This window comes from Canis aureus, chromosome 15 (assembly GCF_053574225.1).
Source record: "Canis aureus isolate CA01 chromosome 15, VMU_Caureus_v.1.0, whole genome shotgun sequence".
NCBI classification, from domain to species: domain Eukaryota; kingdom Metazoa; phylum Chordata; class Mammalia; order Carnivora; family Canidae; genus Canis; species Canis aureus.
Window position 1 is genome coordinate 25,744,433 of NC_135625.1, and position 23,256 is coordinate 25,767,688.

General features: G+C 39.4%; 1 protein-coding gene across 7 annotated transcripts in view; it reads left to right on the top strand.

The window, feature by feature from the left end:
- Positions 1-23,256, top strand: part of MTUS1 (microtubule associated scaffold protein 1) — a 165,884-nt gene that overhangs the window by 138,344 nt on the left and 4,284 nt on the right. For 6 of the 7 annotated variants that reach the window (XM_077848911.1, XM_077848916.1, XM_077848909.1 and 3 more), the window contains 5 exons: positions 16,331-16,545; positions 17,263-17,368; positions 18,437-18,510; positions 18,656-18,751; positions 21,148-21,264. In XM_077848911.1, coding sequence (XP_077705037.1) covers positions 16,331-16,545; positions 17,263-17,368; positions 18,437-18,510; positions 18,656-18,751; positions 21,148-21,264 — 608 coding nt within the window. The remainder of the gene's footprint in view (positions 1-16,330; positions 16,546-17,262; positions 17,369-18,436; positions 18,511-18,655; positions 18,752-21,147; positions 21,265-23,256) is intronic. The other variant, XM_077848912.1, reaches the window with a different exon arrangement.

A 23,256-nucleotide genomic window follows, 5' to 3' on the forward strand; every position in this document is an offset into this window, starting at 1 on the left:
CGCCAGCAGAACACTGTTCTCATTCATGCTGCTTGAATGGGGGATCCTCTTCTTACCTTTTAGTGGACAGCTCAATTAAATGATTTGAATTGGGACCCAGGTCCTTAGCACCTCCAGTTGGTCACATAGCCTGACAGGAAGTAGCCATCAGTTTGTACCTCATCTGTGATAAGGAGAGTGTGCCCTGGAGTATCCAGATGCAGTGGGTGGCCTATGCCTATTGTTCAGTCACCCAGGTGGGAGCTGGGTGACTCCAGGAGTAGAGGACTCTTGTCAGGGTGATGAGTGAGACAACAGTGGGAATGTCTGTCAGTGGAAAGGACAAGGGGGAATGTGACCATGCTCCAGGGTCATGAGGTAGAACTGCTGAAGGAACTACGAAAAGCATTTTGGGAATGGTTTCAGTCCTGTGAGGGGAGAGAAGAGAAGCCTTTATGTAGTTCTTCTGATGAAACCATCCAGGACAGATACTCGGAAAGCTGCCGGTGGGATTGTGTGTAGCATCAGCTGAAATGGAAGACTATAGGTTACAGAGCAAAGTTGGAAATGCAGTTTTATAATTTGAGGCAGTAGTTTATTTTTTTTTTTTGTAAGATTTTTTTTAAATTTTTTTTTTATTTATTTATTTATGATAGTCACACAGAGAGAGAGAGGCAGAGACATAGGCAGAGGGAGAAGCAGGCTCCATGCACCGGGAGCCCGATGTGGGATTTGATCCCAGGTCTCCAGGATCGCACCCTGGGCCAAAGGCAGGCGCCAAACCGCTGTGCCACCCAGGGATCCCGAGGCAGTAGTTTAAAGTGGTTAGACTGTGTGGCCACACTGTCTAGGTCCAAAGCTTCAGTGGCTGAGTGACATAGAGCAAGTGACATTACAGGTCCTGAGTCCCAATTTCATTCTCCGTCAAATGGCACTAAAAATTATCTGCTCAGGGGTGTTCATGAGGAGGTAACTCACTGTAAAGTGCCTGGCACCGAGTGTTACCTACTAGTAAACAGTAGGTATTAACGTGTGTGCAGTTTACAGCTGTGTAGCAATTGCCCACATTTGCTATTTTGTGGGCAGTGACTACTGCAGTAAGGAATTGAAATTAGACCAAATATTATTAGAAATCCCTTGAGTTGGGTTGGGTTTTGTTTTTGTTTGTTGTTGTTTTGTTTTTTTGTTTTGTTTTGTTTGTTTTTTTGTCTTCAGACTCCAATGGCAGTGAGACAAGATTGATTCTCTCCTCGCCCAGTAGAAGTGCTTGCAGAATGGATGGAGTCCATAGTCTAGGATTTCTGTCTGTGTATCCCCAGCTAGGAGTTGCTTGACTTCTTTGAGCCTAGTTTCCTCACTGGGAATGCGAAGTTATTATATATTTTGCTGGATTGTCATGGAGCTTGGTAAAATAATAGTCTGTATGAAGCAACTGGCATAGTGCCTCATCCACCACAGGCACTTCGAGAAAGCTGCTACCATCACCGTCATCCAAGTAGCCACCATTTCTCTCCAAAATAATGGGGTGGGGGCTGTTGGTGTCACTCTCCCGTTGAATAATGTTTCTTCTGCTTCTCTATGAAAACAGAGGCAAGGTTCCCAAACTAAGAACTACAAAACAAAACACAAAACAGCTGAAACTTAGGAGCAACGAAACCCAAGTAGAGTCTGTGATAGTGACCTTCAGAATCTAATTGCCTCCAACCTGTCCTCTCCATTGACCGACTTTTCTGTTGTCTCACTCGTTAGTCTCACAAGTGTCCTCTACGGCCAAGTTCACCCAACTGAGCTCAGAACAAAACCGCAAGGCTCCCCTCCCTCCAAGGAGTCCTCTGTATTTTACAATCATGTATTTATTTAATCTTGTGCTTTCTTGTTGTCTTCAGATAGTAAATTGCTTAATTTCAGAGATTCTTTTCTTCTTCCTATGCAAAAAAAAAAAAAAAAAAACCCGTATATATAAGCTTTTCATTTTCATAAGTAATTGATAAATATTTATGGGCATTTGAAGTATTTGAGGGTTTTAAAATTTCTTTTTATTTAAGGACGTTGTGCAGAAATTAAAATTGCAAAGTGAAAGGAAAATAGCCAATGGTTTTAGTACCCCTGACAGAGCTTTTATTTCTGCATATTCTCTTGGGTATTTATATGAATATTTATGACTTTATATCTTCAGTTTTTTTTTATGAAGGTATGACTTACAAACAACAGAATACTTATTGACACATATACTCTTGTAACCTACATCTTTATCAAGGTATTAAAGGTCTCTGTCCTCTCAGAAAATCTCCTCATGAGATGAGGATGACACCCCTCCTTCCCCAGAAGCGAATATTGATCTGATTTTTATCACATAGGTTAGTTTTGTGTATTTTAGAATTTCATATAAACAAACATGCATTCTCGTCTTTTTGTGTCTGGCTTTTTTCATACAGCAAAATGGCTTTGAGATTTATCCATGTTATTTTATGTGTATTCTGATCTGTTTAGCTTGTGTCAAACACTTTGCCATGTTGCCTTATAATCTTTATTAGATTATGCTGAATGACTTGAGAAAGTCTTAGTGAGTGGATGTAGCTTAATTTCACTTGCCCCTGTAGTGTTAGAGCGAGGGTTTCATCATCTGCTGTTATCCCATCTATTCCCCTGGTTTTAACTACAACCTATAGGGTGATGATGTACAGATTTATTTTTCTAGTTCTCTCTTTCTCAAGCTGCAGATACATTTTGCCTAGTGAAGAGCTGCCTCCAGGAGAGCCAGTTCAATGTAATCAGACCTTTCTGACTCTCCAGCCCCTTGCTTCCTAGAACCCCTGCAGTGTCTCCTGATTCAGACCTCTTCCTCAAGGTCTGTTCATCATCATTTGCAGTGACCTGATAATTCACTCACCACCTAAAGTATCACACACCTTCTCCTCCATCCTCTACATGATAATGATCTGTGTTCTGAGTATCGCCTGAATCTTTCCTTCCTCAGCCTTCTGGCTCCTGCTGTTCTAATTTAAGCCTCATAATTTGTCACCCCAAATATATTCCAGTGGTCACCCAGCAGGTCACCTTGCTCCAGGACTGCTTCTGTCCTCTGTGCTACCAGGACTGTATTTAAAATCTCACATCTGTCCTATACTAGACATTTTTAACAAACATAAATGATTTAATTTGGGCTTTGACAAAAAGTTCAGATATACTATAGGCACCATGTATGATTTGACTGGAACCTGCCAGCCCAACTTTAGGATGTCAGGACATTCTTTTGCCTTTCTTTACACCTTCTTTCCCCTCCTCATGCCCCAGCCATGAGTCCATTCATACCTCCTTGGACCTCTTTGGCACATGTTATCCTCTCTGCTTGAAATGCTCTCTCCTTTTTCACTGCCTTTCTATTTTTGTCTCTTAAACTCCTCACTAGCTACAATACCTAGCTAAGTCCTAATTAAAATACCATAGCTTCAGTTGAGTTTTACCTCATCTTTCAAGCAAGTTACTTGTGCCTTCTGTGTCCTTCAGGATGCTCTGTTCTTAGGGTTGTTTCTAGACCTCCTCTCACAGTCCAGAGCCATGAACCCTGCAAAGGCAGCATCTCCCTCACATTTGCTGCTCCACCTGCCGATACCTTGTGCCTGGCACTTAACTACCTCAGTGAATGAATGACTTTCACATTAAAGATGGTAACCAAAGAAAGTTGGTTTTATCCTTATAATATTCTAATAGTGGTTTTTGTGTACAATTGTTTTCCTGTAAACCATTTAAAAATAACATGTATGTTTTTAGGAATGAATAGTAATATAAAGTAAGGCAAGCTGTAATTCTCTTGGAAACATTTTATAATTATGTCTGAGCACCCCAGTTAGATCATATTGAAAGTGTCAGCCCTTGAAATAGATAACAGTTCAGTTTAATGGTCTGTTATGCACAGCAAGCATTTGGCCTCTGAGATAGAGGATAAACACATCAATGATTTTTTTAGGAGTTGTATTGGATCAAAACCGGTATAATAGAGAACCATAATTATGATCTTTGAAGGTTCCTACTGCTTTTTGGTAATGTTCATCATTAGAGTCCTATTTTTATCTAAATTAATGAAGAAAAGGTATTTTCTTTCAAAATCTTTAGCCATCAGAATTAATAGCTAATGTATATCCCTTTTAGAGCCTTCCATCTATTTTTATTTAAGTTTTTTTCTTCTAAATCCTACTGAGACTTAAATATCTGGTCAAGTGAACTAGATTTCAAAACTTTGAAATGCCTTTATTCCCAGGCATTCATATAAACTTAGAACGGTTTTTACTGAGCTGTTCAGACAATGCACATCTTCTCTATACATTTATCCTAATTGTTTCTATTTAATGACACAAATGGGATTTGAACCTTTAATTCACTAAGAATTACAGTAATTCCCATAATAATTATATAAAAGACCAGTTGATTTTTTCCTGTATATATAAAAATAATGAGCTGAGTAGGCAGTAACATTTATTGAATGCCAACTCTTTCCTGACAGCAATATTCAGCTCTAAACCTGCTGGTTAGTATTTTATTAAAAGACAGGACAGGGAAGGGAGGGAAGAGGAAGGAAAAGAAACTGAGGTTTGAAAGTGAAGTAACCTAAGGTCAAACAGCTAGAGAGCAAAGTGCCTGGATAAGGACCTAGGATAGGTAGGTCCAAACTCCTATTCACGGTAACAGGAAAAGCATGATGCAAATACTTGAAAGATCAGAAAATGATGTGATATAAATCCTCCTTTGTGTTGGTAGCAACTTTTGGAATCTTTTTATTTGATTCAAGAGTTCAAAAAGTATGTTAGATTAAAATAGGACTTGTTATTATCAGAGGAAAGTGACTTGATTCTGCCAGAAACAGTATATAAATTGTCTAATCAACACTTGTGTCTATGAACTTGAGGCTACCATACACCTTGTGGAATGTGTTAATTCTTTCATTAGTTTTGTTTACAAAATTAATGTCTTGGCCTAACAGCCTGTGTATTTTAAAGTAATTTTAGAACTCTTTACAGTGACTTAACTTTAAAGTTAAGAGTTGCAGCATTCCAGAAGTGATTTTTGAAGTGGACTTTAATGAAAAAACGGTTAATATAATGAAAACCAACCATCTACCAAAAGAGAATTCTTTCTCTCACTGAGTTGAGGATAGTTTTTTTTTTTTTTTCAGATTTTATTTATTTATTCATGAGAGACACAGAGAGTCAGAGACATAGGCAGAGAGAGAAGTAGCTGCATGCAGGGAGCCCAATGAGGGACTCGATCCCAGGTCTTCCAGGATCACACCCTGGGCTGAAGGCAGGTGCCAAACCGCTGAGCCACCCAGGTGTCCCAATTTAGGATAGTTTTGATACCACCTGAGACTTAACTCATTTTTCCCCAACCATATCCATCTATCCCAAACTCAGCCTTTGGCTGGCCGTGTCTGTAAGTAAAAGGTCATGTACAAGTCACCTATACAGATGCACGGCATTCCCAAGGTTATCTGTTTTCAAAGCCTATGAAGTCGTCTTCCTTGTTCTCTTCCTTGTCCTAACTTGTCCTTGTCCAGTTTTGATAGGTTCAGTTTGGACTAATTTAATGTCATTTGTCCAGAACAGTGGTTCCCAGACTTCACTGTGTAATAAAATAGATTGGGTTAGAATGCTGATTCACAGTTCTGACTCAGGCGGCTTGGGAATGGAGCCCAGCAACCTACTTTTAATGACCATGAAGGTGATTATCTTGTAGGTGCTCTGTGGGCTATACTTTGACACCACACGGGTTGTCCAGAATGTTGTTTCTTTTATTTAAAGTGTATACAAATCAAATAAGCACAATGAGAGAGTAAACAGTAATTCCAAATAACACCAGCTGAACTGAGTCCATTCTTGTACATAGGCTTCCAAATGAACATTACATTTATTATTTTTATTTCAATGCGATTTCTTTAAAGTCCTAACTGATTTTTCTCAGGCCTGAAGCTTAGAACATTATTGCAATTACGCAGCCAGGCTTGCATCTCTGATCCACTTTCATGCTCAAATGTTTTCATTGGTCCATGGAATGTTACTGCTGTGATTATGAGAGCATCTGTTTTGCAGCATGTTGTTGGCCAGTGGGTAAGTTGAAAAACAGCAAAGCCTTTTCAGACTCATATTGGCAGGAAGAACCAGAGGCTCCATGGAGGCCCAGCTGGCTCCTATGTACCCAGATTAGCTGGCTGGGCCAGATCATCTTCCCCCATTCGAGTAAGATTTTGTCAGGACTAATCTTATTCGAATGGGGGTAAAAAAGATTTGTTTTGTTTACCTGCCTTATCTTGCAGTCAGTCTTTCTAGCTTGCACAAGAGAATGAAGCCCTAAGACTCTCAGGCTTAGAATATGTATGGATTAAATTCTCTATTACGCATCTAAAGTTGAGAAAGTAGCCATGCAGGTCAGGTTCTGGGCTCTGCGCTGTGGAATCCGCATTGAAAAGGTTGAACGGATTGGAGTCCTGGACACAGTTCTGCCACTTTGCTACTTCAGTTCCCTTTCCAGGAAAATGAGATTTAAAAAATATCTTATTAACTTCAAAAACACTATTACATGAAATCATAGGCATGAGAGCACTTTGTAAAGTACGAACTGAATTTTAAAAGTAAACTGGTATGAGTTATGGGAGAATTGAGAGTGCAGGCATTTTGTAAAAGCAAATTCCTCATAAGTTATGACTAGTGAGGGGCTTTTGAAATCAGTTCATGTTGGTTCATAGAAGTCCCAAGAGCTATCAGAAAGCCATCTGTGGCTCATTTCGAAATTTAGAAAGAGACCACGGTCTGCCTCATGACTGCCAAATTTCTTGATCATATGAAAAAGTAGTACCTTTTGGAAAGCAAAACTGGAGCTCTTGTGAGTTGATCACTCTGCAGACAGTTTGTGAAGACTACAAAACCATCACCAAACAGTAAGGTTGGCAAAGCAGGTGGTATGTGCTCCGCCTGCCTTGCTCCCCAGGGAACTGAGAGGCGGGAAGTTGGAATCTCCCACTGTTGGATAGTCTAGGTCCCTACCCTGAGGTTTGTAGGCTACTGCCCCTCTATTAAGTAGCTACTGCCCCTCTATTAAGTAGCAATTTACTACTTAAAAATGGTATACTGATGACCTTATTCACTTATATTACTATCTTCAATTTTAAACAGATGAGACCCTGGTTTAAGAGAATAACCTACATAGGCATTCTCCTGGGAGTGCGTCATGACTAAATAGCCCTTGGTAGAATAAGAATAATATTTTAAAGTAATTATGCTACTGTGGTAAAGTATAGTGTTCCCATTCATGGTTCTGGGGCTGGGGTACAGGAGAAGTAAGATAAGTTACATATTTGTTTCCCCTTTACTTTTATACACAGTTGGGAGCATATTATACATGCATTTCTTTTTTTTTATAGATTTATTTATTTATTCATGAGAGACAGAGAGAGAGAGGCAGAGACAGGCACAGGGAGAATCAGGCCCCATGCAGGGATCCCAATACGGGACTCGATCCCGGGTCTCCAGGATCACACCCTGAGCCAAAGGCAGGCGTTAAACCACTGAGCCACCCATTTCTGCACCTTGCTTCTCAACACTTAACATTCTTTATATATTGAACTTTAAGAACTGTTACCAGTCTAAAGAACTATTAAATAATCTTATTTTTTGGAAAACATTCCATTGTATGGATACACTACAGTTAATTTAACCAGTTCCTTCCTAGTGGACATTAGGTTGTTTCTGATGTTTTGCTGTTATGGAAGTACTCCAGTGAAAAACCTCAAACATCTTCATTTTATATATGTGGGAATATAAGATAAATTCTTACTGGTGGAATTGCTGGGTCAGTGGACTGTGCAGAGAAAATGTGACAAGCCAAAATTGAGGGACGCCTGACTCCATTATGGGGAAGAAAAAAAGGAAAGACCTCACAGACCAGGGAAGACTCAGGAAACATGACAACTAAAGGCGATGTGGTGTCTTGGATGGGATCCTAGAATAGAAATAAGGGACAGAATTTGGAGTTGAGTTCATAATATTGTACCGAGGTTGGTTTCTTAGTTCCAACCATGTCCCTTGGTAACGTGCAATGTTATTAGGGAAGAATGGGTGAGAGGTATCTGGAAATTATTGCATTTTGCAGCTTCTCTGAAGATCTAAAATTAATCTAAAATTTTTTCCTTAAAAAAAAGCATTAGTGGAAAAACTCGTGAAATCCAAATGAAGTCTATAGTACAGTTACTAGTATTGTTCCAGTGTTAAAACCTTAATTATGACAAATGTCCCCATGATTATGTAAAATGCTAATATTTGAGGACAGTTAGGTGGAGAGTGTATAGGAACTCTGTGTACTATCTTTGTAAGTTTTCTATAGATGTAAAATTATTCCACAATTAAAAGTTTTTTAAAAGCAATTGTATTTCCCTGAAAAGTGTGTACTTTTTTTTCTTTTCAAATTTTTATTTAAATCGTAGTTAGTTAACATAGTGTGTTATTGGTTTCAAGGGTAGTTTATTTATTTTTATTTTTTTATTTTTTTATTTTTTCAAGGGTAGAGTTTAGTGATTCATCACTTACATACAACACCCAGTGCTCATCACAGAAAGTGCCCTCCTTAATGCCCACCCCTCATCTAGCCCATCCCCCACCCACCTTCCTCCATCAAAACTCAGTTCTCTGTAGTTAAGAATCTCTTATGGTTTGCCTCTTGCTCTTTTGCCCCCCCCCTTCCCCTATGTTTATCTTTTTTGTTTCTTAAATTTCACATATGAATGAAATCATATGGTATTTGTCTTTTTCTGGCTAACTTATTTTGCTTAGCATAATACCCTCTAGTTCTATCCACATTGTTGCAAATGGCAAGATTTCATTCTTTTTGGTGGCTGAGTAATAATCCATTGTGTGTGTGTGTGTATACACACCACTCCTTTTATCCATTCATCAGTTTATGGACATTTGGGCTCTTTCTATAACTTGGCTCTTGTTGATAATATTGCTATAAACATTGGGGTGCATGTACCCCTTCAAATCTGTATTTCTGTATCCTCTGGGTAAATATCTAGTTAGTGCAATTGCTGGATTATAGGGTAGTTCTATTTTTAACTTTTTGAGGAACATCCATACTGTTTCCCAGAGTGGCTGTACTGGTTTGCATTCCCACCAACAGCACAAGAGGGTTCCCCTTTTCTCTGCATCCTCACCAACATCTGTTACTTCCTGTATTGCTAATTTTAGCCATTCTGACAGGTGTGAGGTGGTATCTCAACATTGTTTTAATATGTATTTCCCTGATGATCAGTGATGTTGAGCACCTTTTCATGTGTAACCATCTGGATGTCTTCTTTGGAAAAATGTATTCATATCTTCTGCCCATTTCTAAACTGGATTATTTGTTTTTTTGGGTGTTGAGTTTCATAAGTTCTTGATTTTGAATACTAACCCTCTATAAGATAGCTCATTTGCAAATATTTTCTCACTCCGTAGGCTGCCTTTTAGTTTTGTTGATTGTTTCCTTTGCTGTGCAGAAGCTTTTTATCTTGATGAAGTCCTAGTCGTTCATTTTTGCTTTTGTTTTTCTTGCTTCTGGCAACATGTCTAGTAAGAAGTCACTATGGCCAAGATCAAAGAGATTCCTGTCTGTGTTCTTTTCTAGGATTTTGATAGCTTTCTATCACACATTTAGGTCTGTCATCCATTTTGAATTTATTTTTTTATACGATGTAAGAAAGTCGTCCAGCTGAAAGGAGTAAAGGTCTCTAGCACTTAAAGCAGGTGCCTTACGTCCTGAGTGGCCAGAAAGAGAGAGGGACCCAAAGCAGGCAAGAAACACTGGACAAAAGCATCTCATCTCTCTCATAGCTAGTGCAGAGAAGGGGAACGCGGCTCAAAGAAGAGGTGGCACCTATAGCAGGCCTGCCGGAAGCACCTAGAGAATGTGTGACTGTCTAGTTGGGGAATGAAGTCCTTTTATTCTCCTCTTTATTTATTTATTTTTTTTCTGTTACAACCTCCTATGTGGCATCATGAAAATTGGTATGATTTCCATATGACCTTACCTCTTCCTTTTTTCCTTTTTTTAGATTTTATGTCCAGCTTAGATAAAATCATCTAAAAGTTGGCAAAGTTCTATTATACCCAATGTTAAGAGCAATAGGAAGTGAAGATTGGAAGTGGGGTGGGTATTATAGTGCTCTATCGTGTGTGCATTTGTGTGTGTGTATGTGTGTGTGTATTTGAATACTAGACAAGGAAGTCTTTTTTTTTATTTTAAAGATTTTATTTATTTGAGAGAGTACACAAGTAAGGGGATAGGGGCAGAGAGAGAAGCAGTCTCCCCATTGAGTAGGCAGTCCAATGCAGGACTCCAAACTAGGACCCCCAGATCATGACCTGAGCCAAAGGTATAGATGCTTAACTGACTGAGCCAGCCAGGGACCCGCAAGGCTGCTTTTTAACTATCACATTCTGTTATGGAACCTCAAGCGTGCCTTTGAGGACTCTTCAAACACATTTGAACTGGTGGACTTTTGCAAGACCAGGAATAATAATAACAGCACCATTTATGGTGTCCTGACTCTGGTCAGGCACTGGGTCAGGTGCTTCACATGTATTACTTTATCTAATCCTGCAGGGGAAGTACTAATATTATCTCCATTTTTTCAAAAAAAAAAAAAAATGAGGAAATAAAGGCTTAGGAAGCTTAAGTAATTTGCTCAAATCACATGGCAGGTAAATGGTGTGACTGAGAATTAAACCTAATTATTCCAGCTCTATTAAGTCATTTATTTATGTTCTTGAGAATTAAAATATTTTGGGTTGTCTCATGATGAAGCATGCTACCCAGATATAGAAGTGAAGAAAGCTCTGTATCATTGCAGAAGAATATTACAACTTCAGGGCCATGGTTGTGTAATGCTTTTCTCTGTAAACAGTACATTTATCAATCTCCAAAGGGAAATTGGTCTTTATGAAATGGAGAGAATACAAATCTAACCTTCCCCTGTCAGAAAGGACTAATTAGGTAATGGCTGTGCTTCTGCTCCTCAGGACTAATAGCTAAAGGGCCCAGGATGAATCCAGTTCTATTTTTCAGTGGTTATAATTGACTATGACAGTGGGCCTTTTCTAGAGGTCATCCAGATAATTATATGAAAAGAGAAAATTTTTAGCACTTCACTTTTTCTGAAATATTTTTTCCTTGATCAGTTATATATGCTTAAACCTTGTTGTTCCTGTTTTGTCGCTGGCCTAGAATTCTTTACAGGCTTGGTTTGTCCCAGGGTGAAAATGTCAACTTCTGTCACATGGCCTCCTGCTTTAGGGCTGATCTTGTAAATGAGTTAGTTTCTTTCTTTCCTAATTCTGAAAATTCTTTCTCATTCTAAGGTGGACTGCTGGAGAGGGCTTTTGTAGTTGACCCATGTGTACAAAAGTTACAGTTCCTCAGCTCTTCACCAGGCATCCTTCATCACAGACAGGCTTTTTAACAATCACCTAATAGAAATGTTTAAATATCAGGACAAAAAGAATACTTTGTACTATATGGACTTTGTGCAATAACTTCTTGAAACAGTATTACCTAACACTGTGAAAACTCCTTGCTTGCTTACTGGAAATTCTGAAAGATCTCCTCTTGTTTTGGCTTTTGTTGGGTACCTGATAAATTGCCTGAAAGGGAGTGGAATTCTGGAGAGTATTTGAGGAAGAGACAAGGCTGAGAACAAGGGGTAAGAGCAAGCACGGGTGGCATTAGAAATCTCTCCTAAACTGTCACAAGCACAAAAAAAAAGTCCATGACTAAAGCCAGAGGGTCACATCCATCACCCCCTGGTTCCCCGCACAGTGTGTGTCTGGCAGCAAAGGAGCACTCAGACCCCTTGATGTGATGTTTACATGGATGTCCTTTAAAAAAGTACTTCATGAGTCTTTATGCCAAATAAAAATGATCCTTCAGGAGGCCGGGGCCAATTAATTCAAAGTAAAGCTGTTTGTGTGAGGGATGATTTCAGCCCAGCTGTCGTCCACATGGCACACCAAGCCAGTAGCAGAGCAAAGGTCTGTGCACAGCTGTGGGCTGATGTCACTGCTTGGGGTTGGGCCTGCGCTTCGGATTGTTGTACTAACAGCAGTAAATCCTCTGCTTCCCATTCTGACCCATTTTTCCTTCCCCTTCCCTTCACTTAGCTCACTTAGCTTCACTTAGCTCACAGTGGCCAACCAAATGTAAACACTTTTAAGTTTTGTTTTCTTTTTTTTTTTTTTTAAAGATTTTTATTTATTTGAGAAAGAGAGCAGGCATGAGTGGGAGAGGGAGAAGCAGACTCCCCAGACTCCCTGGGGAGCCCAGTGATGCAAGGGGGCTCGTTCCCAGGACCCTGAGATCACGACCTAAACTGAAGGCATACACTTAACTAACTGACTGAGCCACCCAGGTGCCCCCCGCCTTTTTTTTTTTTTTAACAGTGGCTCATGTGAGAGGATTTCCATATATCCTATTTGATTTTGAAGTCTGCACCATAGGTATACATTCAAACTGACGGTGGTTTCACTACAAATAAATCTGTTAAAATTCAGCAGAAGTAACATACTGTTAACTTCACATACAAGATCGTCTAGTTTTAGGTTCCCTTAGACATTCTGTCTCTATTAAGGAACATTCAAATCAGCTGGAAGCATACTATAACTTTTTATTTTTTGACATTTGAAATTCCAATGGAATTAAGTGAAAAGGCTGTATGAAACCAGGAGTGCCCTGACTAGAAAGTTGTTTGATGTATTTACTGACTGCTTGCAGAATATTTTTCTATTGGCTACTTTCATATAGTGTGTGGAATTCACACACAAAAGCATGTGGGGCTGTCATTTTGTTTGTGTACTTGGGAAGGTTAGTGGAAGGTTAATGGAAGCTCGTGTTGTGTGTACTTGCTTGACTAGCATTTGTCTTTAAGTTTTAAAACACTTTTTTCAAAGATTGATTGATTGACTGATTGATTTGAGAGAGCACACACAAGCGGGGAGGAAGAAATAGAGAGGGAGAAGCAGACTCCCGGCTGAGGAGGGAGCCCAATGCAGGGCTCAATCTTAGGACACTGAGATCATGACCTGAACCCAAAGCAGATGCTTAACCTACTGAGCCACGCAGACGCCCCTAAACATTTGCCTACTTGAATCATTGTGAATAATACAATAAAAAAGAAAAGTGGAAAGAGTTTTGTGTGACCATCAGCATAGTCATTATCTTTCATTAAGTTCTTTTCAAGAAAAGAAAGAACTTCCAAAATTTAGTTCCACAGGACTGCTTGTCAGTGATGGTGCATTTGATTGCCTCTATAATTGGGCCCCCATCTACCTTGTTGGGTCTCATCTCCCATTGTTCTGCCTCATGAACGTTCTAGTTCCCAAGGCACACTGACTGCATCATCTCCCACCGTTGCTTACGGTAGAATAGTTGTCACTCTCAGTATCAGAATGGCATTTATAATCCTATGGCTCAGTTTTTTAAAGTGCTGACGTAATCAAAACCGCAGAGAGATGACATTTCACACCCATTAGGATGGCTCAGAAGAAAGGAAAGCAAGTTTTAGTGAAAATGTGGAGAAACTGGAACTGTCTTGCATTGCTAGTGGGAACATAAAATGGTGTAGGCATTATGGAAAACAGGATGGTGGTTCCTCAAGTAACAGAATTACCAGCTGACCCAGCAATTCTACTTCCAGGTACATACTCAAAAGAATTGAAAGCAGGGACTTGAACAGATATTTGTGTGCTCGTGTTTATAACGGGAACATTCACAGTAGCCAAGAGGTGGAAGCAGCCCAACTGTCCACTGACAGCTGAATGAATACACAACATGTGAGCTATCCATATGATAGAATATTATCCAGCTTTACAAAGGAAGGAAATACTGACATGTACTACAACATGTATGAACCTTGAAGACGTGATGCTGAGTGAAATAAGCCAGGCACAAAAGGACAAATTCAGTATGATTCCATTTATATGAGGTGCTTAGATTCGCAGAGACAAGGTAGAAATAATTGCCATGGGAGGAGGGATTGAGGAGTTACTGTTTAAGTGGTAGGGAGTTTGAGTTTGGGGGAAGGGAGAAAGTTCTGGAGATAGCAGCAATGGTTGCACAACAGTGTGAGTGTACTTAATGCCACTGAACCATACACTTAAAAATGATTTGCAATGGTAAATTTTATGTTGTATATATTTTGCCACAACTGTACAAAAATTTGTTTTAATATGCTACCAAACCTTCCAGACCATCCCAGCTGGATGTAAACCACTTTGAGGGCCATTTATTGGATCCTTAGTACTGCCCTGTATTGTTGCTTCTCAAAAGTATATGTCTTGTCTTATCAATTAGACTGTGAGCTTCCCAGTGAGCTCCATGTTGTTTCTCACTAGTTTCTAGCACAAAAAAACAGCTGGGTGGGATGGGAGAAAGCACAGGCTTTGGGTGCAGACCATCAGAATCCAAACTGCTTACCACAGTCCAGCTTCTGCCACTTACTTAGCTATGTGCTTATAGGCGAACTACTTAACCTTTGTTGGCTCCCTTGTTCAGTTAGTGATGAGGTTCTCACAGAACTTCTGGGAGGATCGTATAATGTGTAGGGAGCTTCATTCTGTGCCAGTCACTGAGTAGTAGTTTTATTCTTTTTTTTTTTTTTTAATGCTCCTTTCCCTTTCAATAAATATTTATAGATTTATTTGAATCTCAGTGGTTCTCTTCAGCAGACACTATCCTTGCCATTATTCAAGACGGTCCATTTTGCCTCTGAAAGAATCCCAGTAGGGGACACATGACTAATATTTCTACTGCCACATGGCATATTCCCCAGAAAACAAGTCTACCTCGTTGTTGGAAATTCATCCCAGGAACCAGCCAGTTCACATGACTTAAGTAGAATGATCATTAAGCTAACCTATCCTTCTCTCTGCCCTAAAACTCCTACTCCTTCCACAGCTGCAGAAATATATAATCCTTACCAAAAGAGAGGTGAGGACTAACAGCTGACTTACTGGTACTGATTTTATATTAGTCCATGGGTATTTTAGGATATTGAGAACTTGCATCTTCCTGACAGAGTAGCACTCCTTTCACCTGTATTGAGTGTCGGTAAAGGAAGGTCGGAAAATCAAAAGTCAAGCTTCCTGGGAAATGATAGAGATCTTCCAGGATTTATTATAGTGTGAGTGGGTATGCAGTTATGTGCAAATTCTGCAATGTATTGTTAATCCTTATGTGTTTTCAGTAGTGGTGATGAAGAGGTAAGATGATCTGATTTTAAATTATGTTTTTCAGATTACTTTGTCTTTAAAAATAATACCCTTTTGATATGTTCATATATAGTTTTTTGGAGATTTTATTTTTTATTTAAATTTAGTTTGCCAACATAGAACACCCAGTGTTCATGCCATCAAGTGCCCTCCTTAGTGGCCATCACCCAGTCACCCCATCCCCCCAACCCCCCCCCCTTCTGCAACCTTTTTTTTTTTTTTTTCATTTGTTTCCCAGAGTTAGGAATCTCTCATGGTTTATCTTCCTCTCTAATTTTTCCCACTCAGCTTAATAAAGATTTTATTTGACACACAGAGACAATACAGGCAGTGGGAGCGGGAGAAGTAGGCGCTCCTCTGAGCTGGGAGCCGGATGCGGTGTCCCATCCCAGGACCCTGAGATCATGACCTGAGCCCAAGGCAGACATTTATGGGACTGAGTCACCCAGGCACCCCTATGTTGTAGCTTTTAAAATGTGTTCTTTCTAAAGTTGGTATGCTCTGGTGATTTGTGTTCAACATACTCTAATACTTTGTTTTTATTACTGTATTTTTGAAATCAGCTTAAATTAAGTAGAAGCTTAAAATCCATTTATTTCTTATCTCCGATCTTCCTTGCCCCTTGTGTCTTAGCTTCTCCCTACAGGCTCTTCAGCCTTAGAGACGCCTCAGCCAATCAGAGCCTCCCCTCCTTATGGCCCCTGCACTGATCGGTCAACACACAAAGGGTGCTTCTCCCTTGGAAACCTGGTTCTTTTCAAGTACTAACGTTACTACTTGCTAGATGGTTGTGTGTTAGGCGGGGTGAGGGGGTCGAAAAGGGGTATTGGTTTTGGTTTTTATTTTGTGGTTATGGGGCTTTTATTTTGCTGCCAGTGACCATTTCTTCTTGTTCCTATTTATCGTTCACTTTTATACCATTATATTTGAAAATCTGGTCAAGAGACAACAAAGTACTCAGAGTACTGTGCTAATGTTTCCAGAGTCCTCACAACTATGTGAGAATGTGGTGAATTTAGGATATTCAGCAGATGAATTTTTTTTTTTGCCTTTTTCCCCTCTTTTAGTCACTGCTTCATCTACCTGTGAGAAATTAGAAAAAGCCAAGAATGAGTTGCAAATAGCTTATGAAGGATTTGTCCAGAAGCTGAACCAGCAGCACCAGACCGATCTATCAGAGCTAGAGAATCGGCTTAAAGAATTTTACACCGGGGAATGTGAAAAGTTCCAGAATATTTATATTGAAGAAGCAGAGAAGTATAAAACTCAATTGCAAGAGCAGGTCTGTGCCTTTGGAGTCTGATCATGTCCTTGGTCATGACTATTTGAATTCTAATTGTTTGATGAAGAACTTCCTTTGAACTTCTTTTTATTTAAATAAGTGAAAAGAGGTTTTTCGATTTTTTCTTAGGATCAAAGCAATGTTGAGTGAAAGAAGGAAAGAAAAAAAGAAAAGTTAAAAAAAAAAAACCTTCCTTACTACCTGGAAGTAATCCCTTTTGATGTTATACTGCTACATGATTGGTTTGCATTTCTTCTTTTTCAAACTGACACTTAATAACCCACATTTTTCATTTAATAGTATATCATAAGCTTCTCTTTAATTTTCTCACTTCCTTTTAAAATCAATTCTCCATTTAGTAAGTATTTACTGAGTGCATACTATATGCTGGGCACGTGCCAGGGACTGCAGATATGAAGACCAGTATGACAGGCATGGATCTTCTGTGGTCCTATCACCGTGAAACATATCATTAATTATGATGAACTTGGCCTTTTGCATCAGTGAACCCTGGAGAACCTGTGTGTTTGTGTTCCTGAGCGAGGAGAGAGTGGAGAATTGGGAGTGACAGATCCAGCTTGGGTTGTTCTATCCATATTGTCAGGCAGCCTTTTAACTTGAACGCAAGTTTATGTGTCAAGTGTCCTAATACTGCTGCTTATTATTCAACTTAAGACTTTTAATTTTACTGGTAAACTATTTTTTTTTCGCTTCTAGTTCGACAACTTAAATGCTGCCCATGAAACTTCTAAGTTGGAGATTGAAGCTAGCCACTCAGAGAAGATTGAATTACTAAAGAAGGCCTATGAAACCTCCCTTTCAGGCAAGAATTCTTTTTTTTTTTTTAAATAGAATCAGATCTAATGGAACAGCATGATATGTTTTAAAATGGAAATGATTCATAACTTTCCCTTCCAGAGAATACCCTGTGGTATTCAGTTGGGAATGTTTTTGCTTTCTTTTTGCACTGTTCATTGTAAGCAGATGACCTTTCCCCCTTCGGATGCAAATAATAGTTTGTCACAAATGCCTTTTAAGATGTGAGACTAACTTTTATAGAACATAAAGGTCTTTTTGGCAGTGGTTGTTCTTTACCACCTGAAGTTGCGGGAAGTTGAAAGTGTTAGTTTATATCCTGGACATGGTAAAGGACCCATGCTAAGCAACACTTGCTTGCCAGTAGTCTTGCACAACAGACAATGCTGTGAAAAGAACATGGCACTTGCTGAGTTAAGAAATAATTTTTTAAAAAATTATTTTATCATAATTAGAAAGATTGAAGTAGAAGGAATAGAAGGAGCCACTTCTTTAAGAACACAGAGGGTAGTGGAAGTTATTACACTTAGCTCTGCTTGTCCCATAGAAGAAGCCTGTAGACATGGGGTAAGAACTGGCTGGCCTACCTTTGGCAAAGGCTTTTCTCATCAGAAAAATAGAGTTGTCACATGAAGTCAGAGATGATAATATGTAAAAGTGACTGGCCCAGGGTAGATATTTAGTAAACATTGTCATTCTTCCTTCCTGCTAGAATTGGGTTCAACTTTAGACTTGTGTTTGATTCATGAAGAGCAAATGGAAAAGTGCACAGGAACTCGAGTGCAGGAGTGTGAAGGCCAGTGTTTGAGGCCCACACACCTGAGATGGACATGCTGTATCCTGTGGCCTCTGGGCCTCTGTGCTCTCCATCATAAAATGGAAGTATCTGTGTTCCTCCCATCATAGGCCTAATTGGAGAATAGCTAGCTTAATTCATTTAAAAGCATCTTACAAATATAAAGTAACATAGTCATATGGCCTCATAATCAACTCTTAGATCTACGTGCTTTAACAACTATTGAATACAATGATCTCATAGGATGTCATTGCCTCCAAAAAAATCCCTTCTTTCCAGAAATCAAGAAAAGCCATGAAATGGAAAAGAAATCACTTGAGGATATGCTTCACGAAAAGCAGGAATCACTGGAGGTAGGTAAATCTTATTTACACCTGCTTCCCCAAAATACCCTCATTCCTGAGGTTTGTGTGGTTTGGGCAGTGTTTCTGTGTACATTTGCTATGTTTCTGGTCTCTGCCTGTTAACTTGTGCTCCACATTTCATTGTTTGTTTTAGAAACAAATCAATGATCTGAAGAGTGAAAATGATGCTTTAAATGAAAAGTTGAAATCAGAAGAACAAAAAAGACTATCAAGAGAGAAAGCAAATTTAGTAAGTTGTGTGTGCTTCTCCATCACTACCGAGTTTTCTTCTGTTCAGCTGCCTTGGAGGGTCAATTAAGTGTTCAGTAGCTAGAGAAATGATATGGGTTTGGGGTCCTTTTCATATTTTGCAGAATGACTTTTTTAAACTGGCTTCTTTGTTTACTGGTGTCTTTTTTAGAAAGCCTCAGAACTGACATACAGATGAAGCTCAGTACATTGCAAGTGGCCTAAGCTGATAGCCACAGGAAAACAAGAAAACTGACAATGAGAGTTAGGGTATCATGGGAAAGCTACACTTTTTTTTTTTTTTTAACTAACTGGTATATTGAGATATAATTGACATATCAGGACATTCATCTCTTTAGATGTGCAGTTCTGGATCACAAGCTGCGCATCAGTCACCTGTTATCTACTTTCAAAACATTTTGCCATCCCCAAAAGAAACCCTGTACCCCTTCCTCTCCACACCCCATGTCCTCCCTGCCCCCAGCTCTAGGGAACCACCAGTCTACTTTCTATCTCCATGGATTTGCCTATTCTAGACATTTCATACAAATAGAATCCTGCTCTGTGTGGCCTTTTTGTCTGGCTTCTTTCACTCAGCTTATGTTCTCTAGGTTGATACATATTGTAATATGTGTAGGCACTGTGTTCCTATTTATGTCTGAACGGTATGTCCTATGGATAATCCTCACTTTTGAAAAAGTACAAATTTATCTCATAAGCTCAACTTTCTCTTGCAACTTGTATCCTTACTCCCCCGCCCCCACCTTACTTTTGAGAAGAAAGAAATTCTTTTCTGTTTCTATCTCCACCACCATTTCCATTCCATATATTTGTGCACGGAACTGCAGAAGCAAAGTTATTTTGCCACTTAAAATCTGCCAGCTTGAAAAGTACGTCTATGTGGGTTCTCAGTGAAATCTTTTGCTGATGTCTTTGGAGGACACCCTCTAGACACTTGATTACAATTAGATTAGATGAGATCATCTCCAGTGAAACTTCAAAGCTATTTATTCTGGAAGATTCTTAGACAAAGCAGCGATTTAAAAAAAAAAAAAATCTCTAGATTTACATGCAGGGTGTAAACCTTCAAGTGGTTCCAGAAGCAGATTTTAAAGAGCTTCCTGGAACTGCAGCAGCTTTTGAAAATGAACGGAAACAGATTGAGGAAAGCAGGGTTACCTGATGCCTGACCTCTGTGGCAGCACATCTGAAGCAGGCACAGGCTGGCTGGGAAGTCGGCAGAGCTGCTGTGGGGACAGGGCTGTGAATGCCCCAATATTAGAAATGGATGGAGTGATTATTCTGTCCCCTTTTAACAAAAACAAGATGGGATTTGCTACCTCTGGGGAGGGCGGAACACCATATGTAAAAGGATGGCAGTACTTGAGACCTCTGAAATTTGGGAACGAGCCCTGGATTTGCAGGCTTGGGTGTTACGCCTGCTCTGGCACTTTCTGGCTCTGGCATGTTCCCAGATCTGGGCGTCTGAGTTGTGGAACTCACTATCTCCCATGAAGTGAGGGGTTTGAATAAGTAATCTGCGAGGACCCATTCCCTGATCTTCCTTAAGGATTGATCCGGAGCATTAACCACTGCCCAGCAGGATAGTTTGGATGATCAACACTATTGACACTTGTCTGAGAAAATCCCTATTAAACAGCTGATCAGTAGATCTGATTCTATCAATTTGTATGTTTTGAATGGTTCACTTGGATTTCCATAAATAAAACAAGGAGTCAGGATTGTACCCTGGTGGTGTGCTCCAAGAGGATGTCTCCCCTTATGTGGTGTTTATTTTGGACAGAATTTTCACAGTGCATGTGCTCTATGCCGTATAGGGGTCAGGTCACAGAATAAAAAAGAAGTATAGGCCAGGCCAATATAGTCCCATCGTAATAAAAGTCCCAAAGACACAGGACATTATTGTCATTTTGTTGTTTTGCAGAGCATCCTATAAATGGATTGCCTTTTCATTCCTGATCAGTTACTGACTTTGTTGAGAGAGAACAATGATTCCCTTTTTCCCTCCAAACACCAGTAAAGGACTTGTAATAGCTTCATCTCTAGCCAAAGTTGTTTTGTATTGTGAGCAATGGGTTTTTTTCTCTTCCAGTAAAGTACTTGGTACGACCAATATTTTTCCATGTTAAGTTCTGATGAATGAGTGAAATGTTTGTTTTCAAAGATGAAATGTTTAATTTCATTCCTATAACCAAAGCCTTTGAGATTACGGTTCTTAACCCTTTTTTCCACTTCTTTCTCTGAAGCTGCTGTAAGAAAGTCTCTTGCTACTTGTTTGCCCAGTTTCTAAATCTAATCAAATACACTTTCTATTAAGAATTTAACAACATGTGTTAAGCAGTCAGTCAGAGCTGTGTTCTGTTGTGTCTGTTCCAGAAGAACCCTCAGCTCATGTATCTGGAGCAAGAGTTAGAAAGCCTGAAAGCCGTGCTGGAGATCAAGAATGAGAAACTACATCAACAGGACATCAAGTTAATGAAAATGGAGAAACTGGTATGTTTCTTTCAGAGTTTTACCCAATAGAACAATGTCTATGGCATAGGAACTGAGCTCTGAACTAGAACTGTGGAGTCGTTTTAGCTGCTGCTTAAAGATACTTGGAAATGTGCAGACAGTAGAAGAGGTTACATTTTCTTCTGTGGGTTTGCTTGAGGCTTATCTGTTGCTGCCTTCTGGAACCTTTTTTTCAAGGAACATAAAGCAGCATTTGGGTCCTTGGAAAAATCACAACAAACTAATTAGGCTTCTGTTTCAGGCATCTGTGAATCTTGACCCATCTAGGAAGAATTTTAAAATCATGTAAAAATCAGTACTTGAATATATCACCAACTCTAGGCTGGTGTCTTTATGCCCAAAGCAGTTGAATATGTAAGCTAACCACCTTAGGGCAATTCAACTTTCTTTCTAAATTCTTAATCTCTCTCGTGAAGTAGAATGTGATAGAAAAGTCGTGCTCTCAGAAAATTAATCTGGTTGGATAAATGCAAATGTTATGAAAAATATGAATGAAGCTGAGTTTGAGGCCCCTAGGCCAGAGCACTGATGTCAACCCATGACAAGTCTCCCTGGAAGTCCGTGCTCGCCCAGCCCTGGAACACAGATGCTGGTAGCCAGGAGTCTCACCAAGTGGACAGGGTTTGACAAGGCAGCCTCAGTGATCCCAGCCATTGCTGTACTTTGCTCTTGACTGTGCCAGCTGCCTCACGGTGCTTGTCCCTTGTCCTCTGTCCCCTAGTTATGAGTGATTCATTATTGAGTAACTGAGTGCCTCATTCAAGCTCAAACCAGCTCTGGACAACAGGGAGTCTAGAGGCAACTCTTTGTTTACTTTTTTGTTTGTTCGGGTTTTGGTGTTTGGTTTGGGTCAGTTTTCTTCTAGAGACACCATTACCTCACTGTGGAGGGGAAGGTAAAGGTGAAGCCCCCATCTGGATATATGAGTGCTTTGAATTGCCAGGAAGTTTTGATTTTTTCTTTTAAAGGAAGGAAAGAAGAATTCTTAGGATTTATTAACATGCCTAATCTAGTGTAGACACCAGTTCCTGCCAAAGGGCATCCTGTAACATCAAGCCTGATACCTCAGCTAATATGGCGCTCACTGGTGATACAGTTAACCTTGTTAATAATTTGTTGCCCCATATGCCATTCATGCATCCAAACTTTTTAAAATACCATATACATGAAGAACAGTCTCTGCTGTAAAATTACCAAGACATTATAATTTTTGTTGATCCATAAATATTTTTGTTTCTTGCCATGTCCAAGAGGTTATCATGGTATTAGCATTGCATGCACATATGCAGAAGAATGAGTTGATTGATAAAGTAGTCACGGGTTTACCTGTTGTATCTATAGGTATACCTCAGTGAATGTTACTGTGGGCTCGGTTTCAGACCCCACAATGCCAGTATTGCAATAAAGTGAGTCAAATGCACTTTTGGTTTCCCAGTGCATATAAAAGTCTATTAAGTGTGCAATAGCTTTATATGTAAAAACAAACAAAAAAACCTCAATGCACATACTTTAGATAAAAAGTGCTATCTAAGCTTTCAGTGAGTTGTAATCAGTACTCACTGTAATCACAAGTCACCATAGCAAATGTAATAATACTGAAAACGTTTGAAATATTTCCAGAATTATCAAAATGTGTCAGAGACCTTGAAGAGAACAAATGTTATTGGAAAAAATTGTGCCAGTAGACTTCCTTGACACAGGGTTGCCACAGATCTTCGATTTGTAAATAAATAAATAAATAAATAAATAAATAAATAAATAAATACAATATCTGCAAAGCACAAGGAAGTGAAATATGATAAAATGAAGTATGCTTGTATTTGTAAACTCTAAGCCTCTGTAGAAATAAGGCTCGTAGAAAGCAAGGAGGCTTTCTCAGCACAAAAATTTTGGTATGAAGACTACCTTTGCCAGTGGTCAGCTGTGTGGCATCACCGGGGCTAGTCTCTTCTATAAAAAGAAGAATTGGAT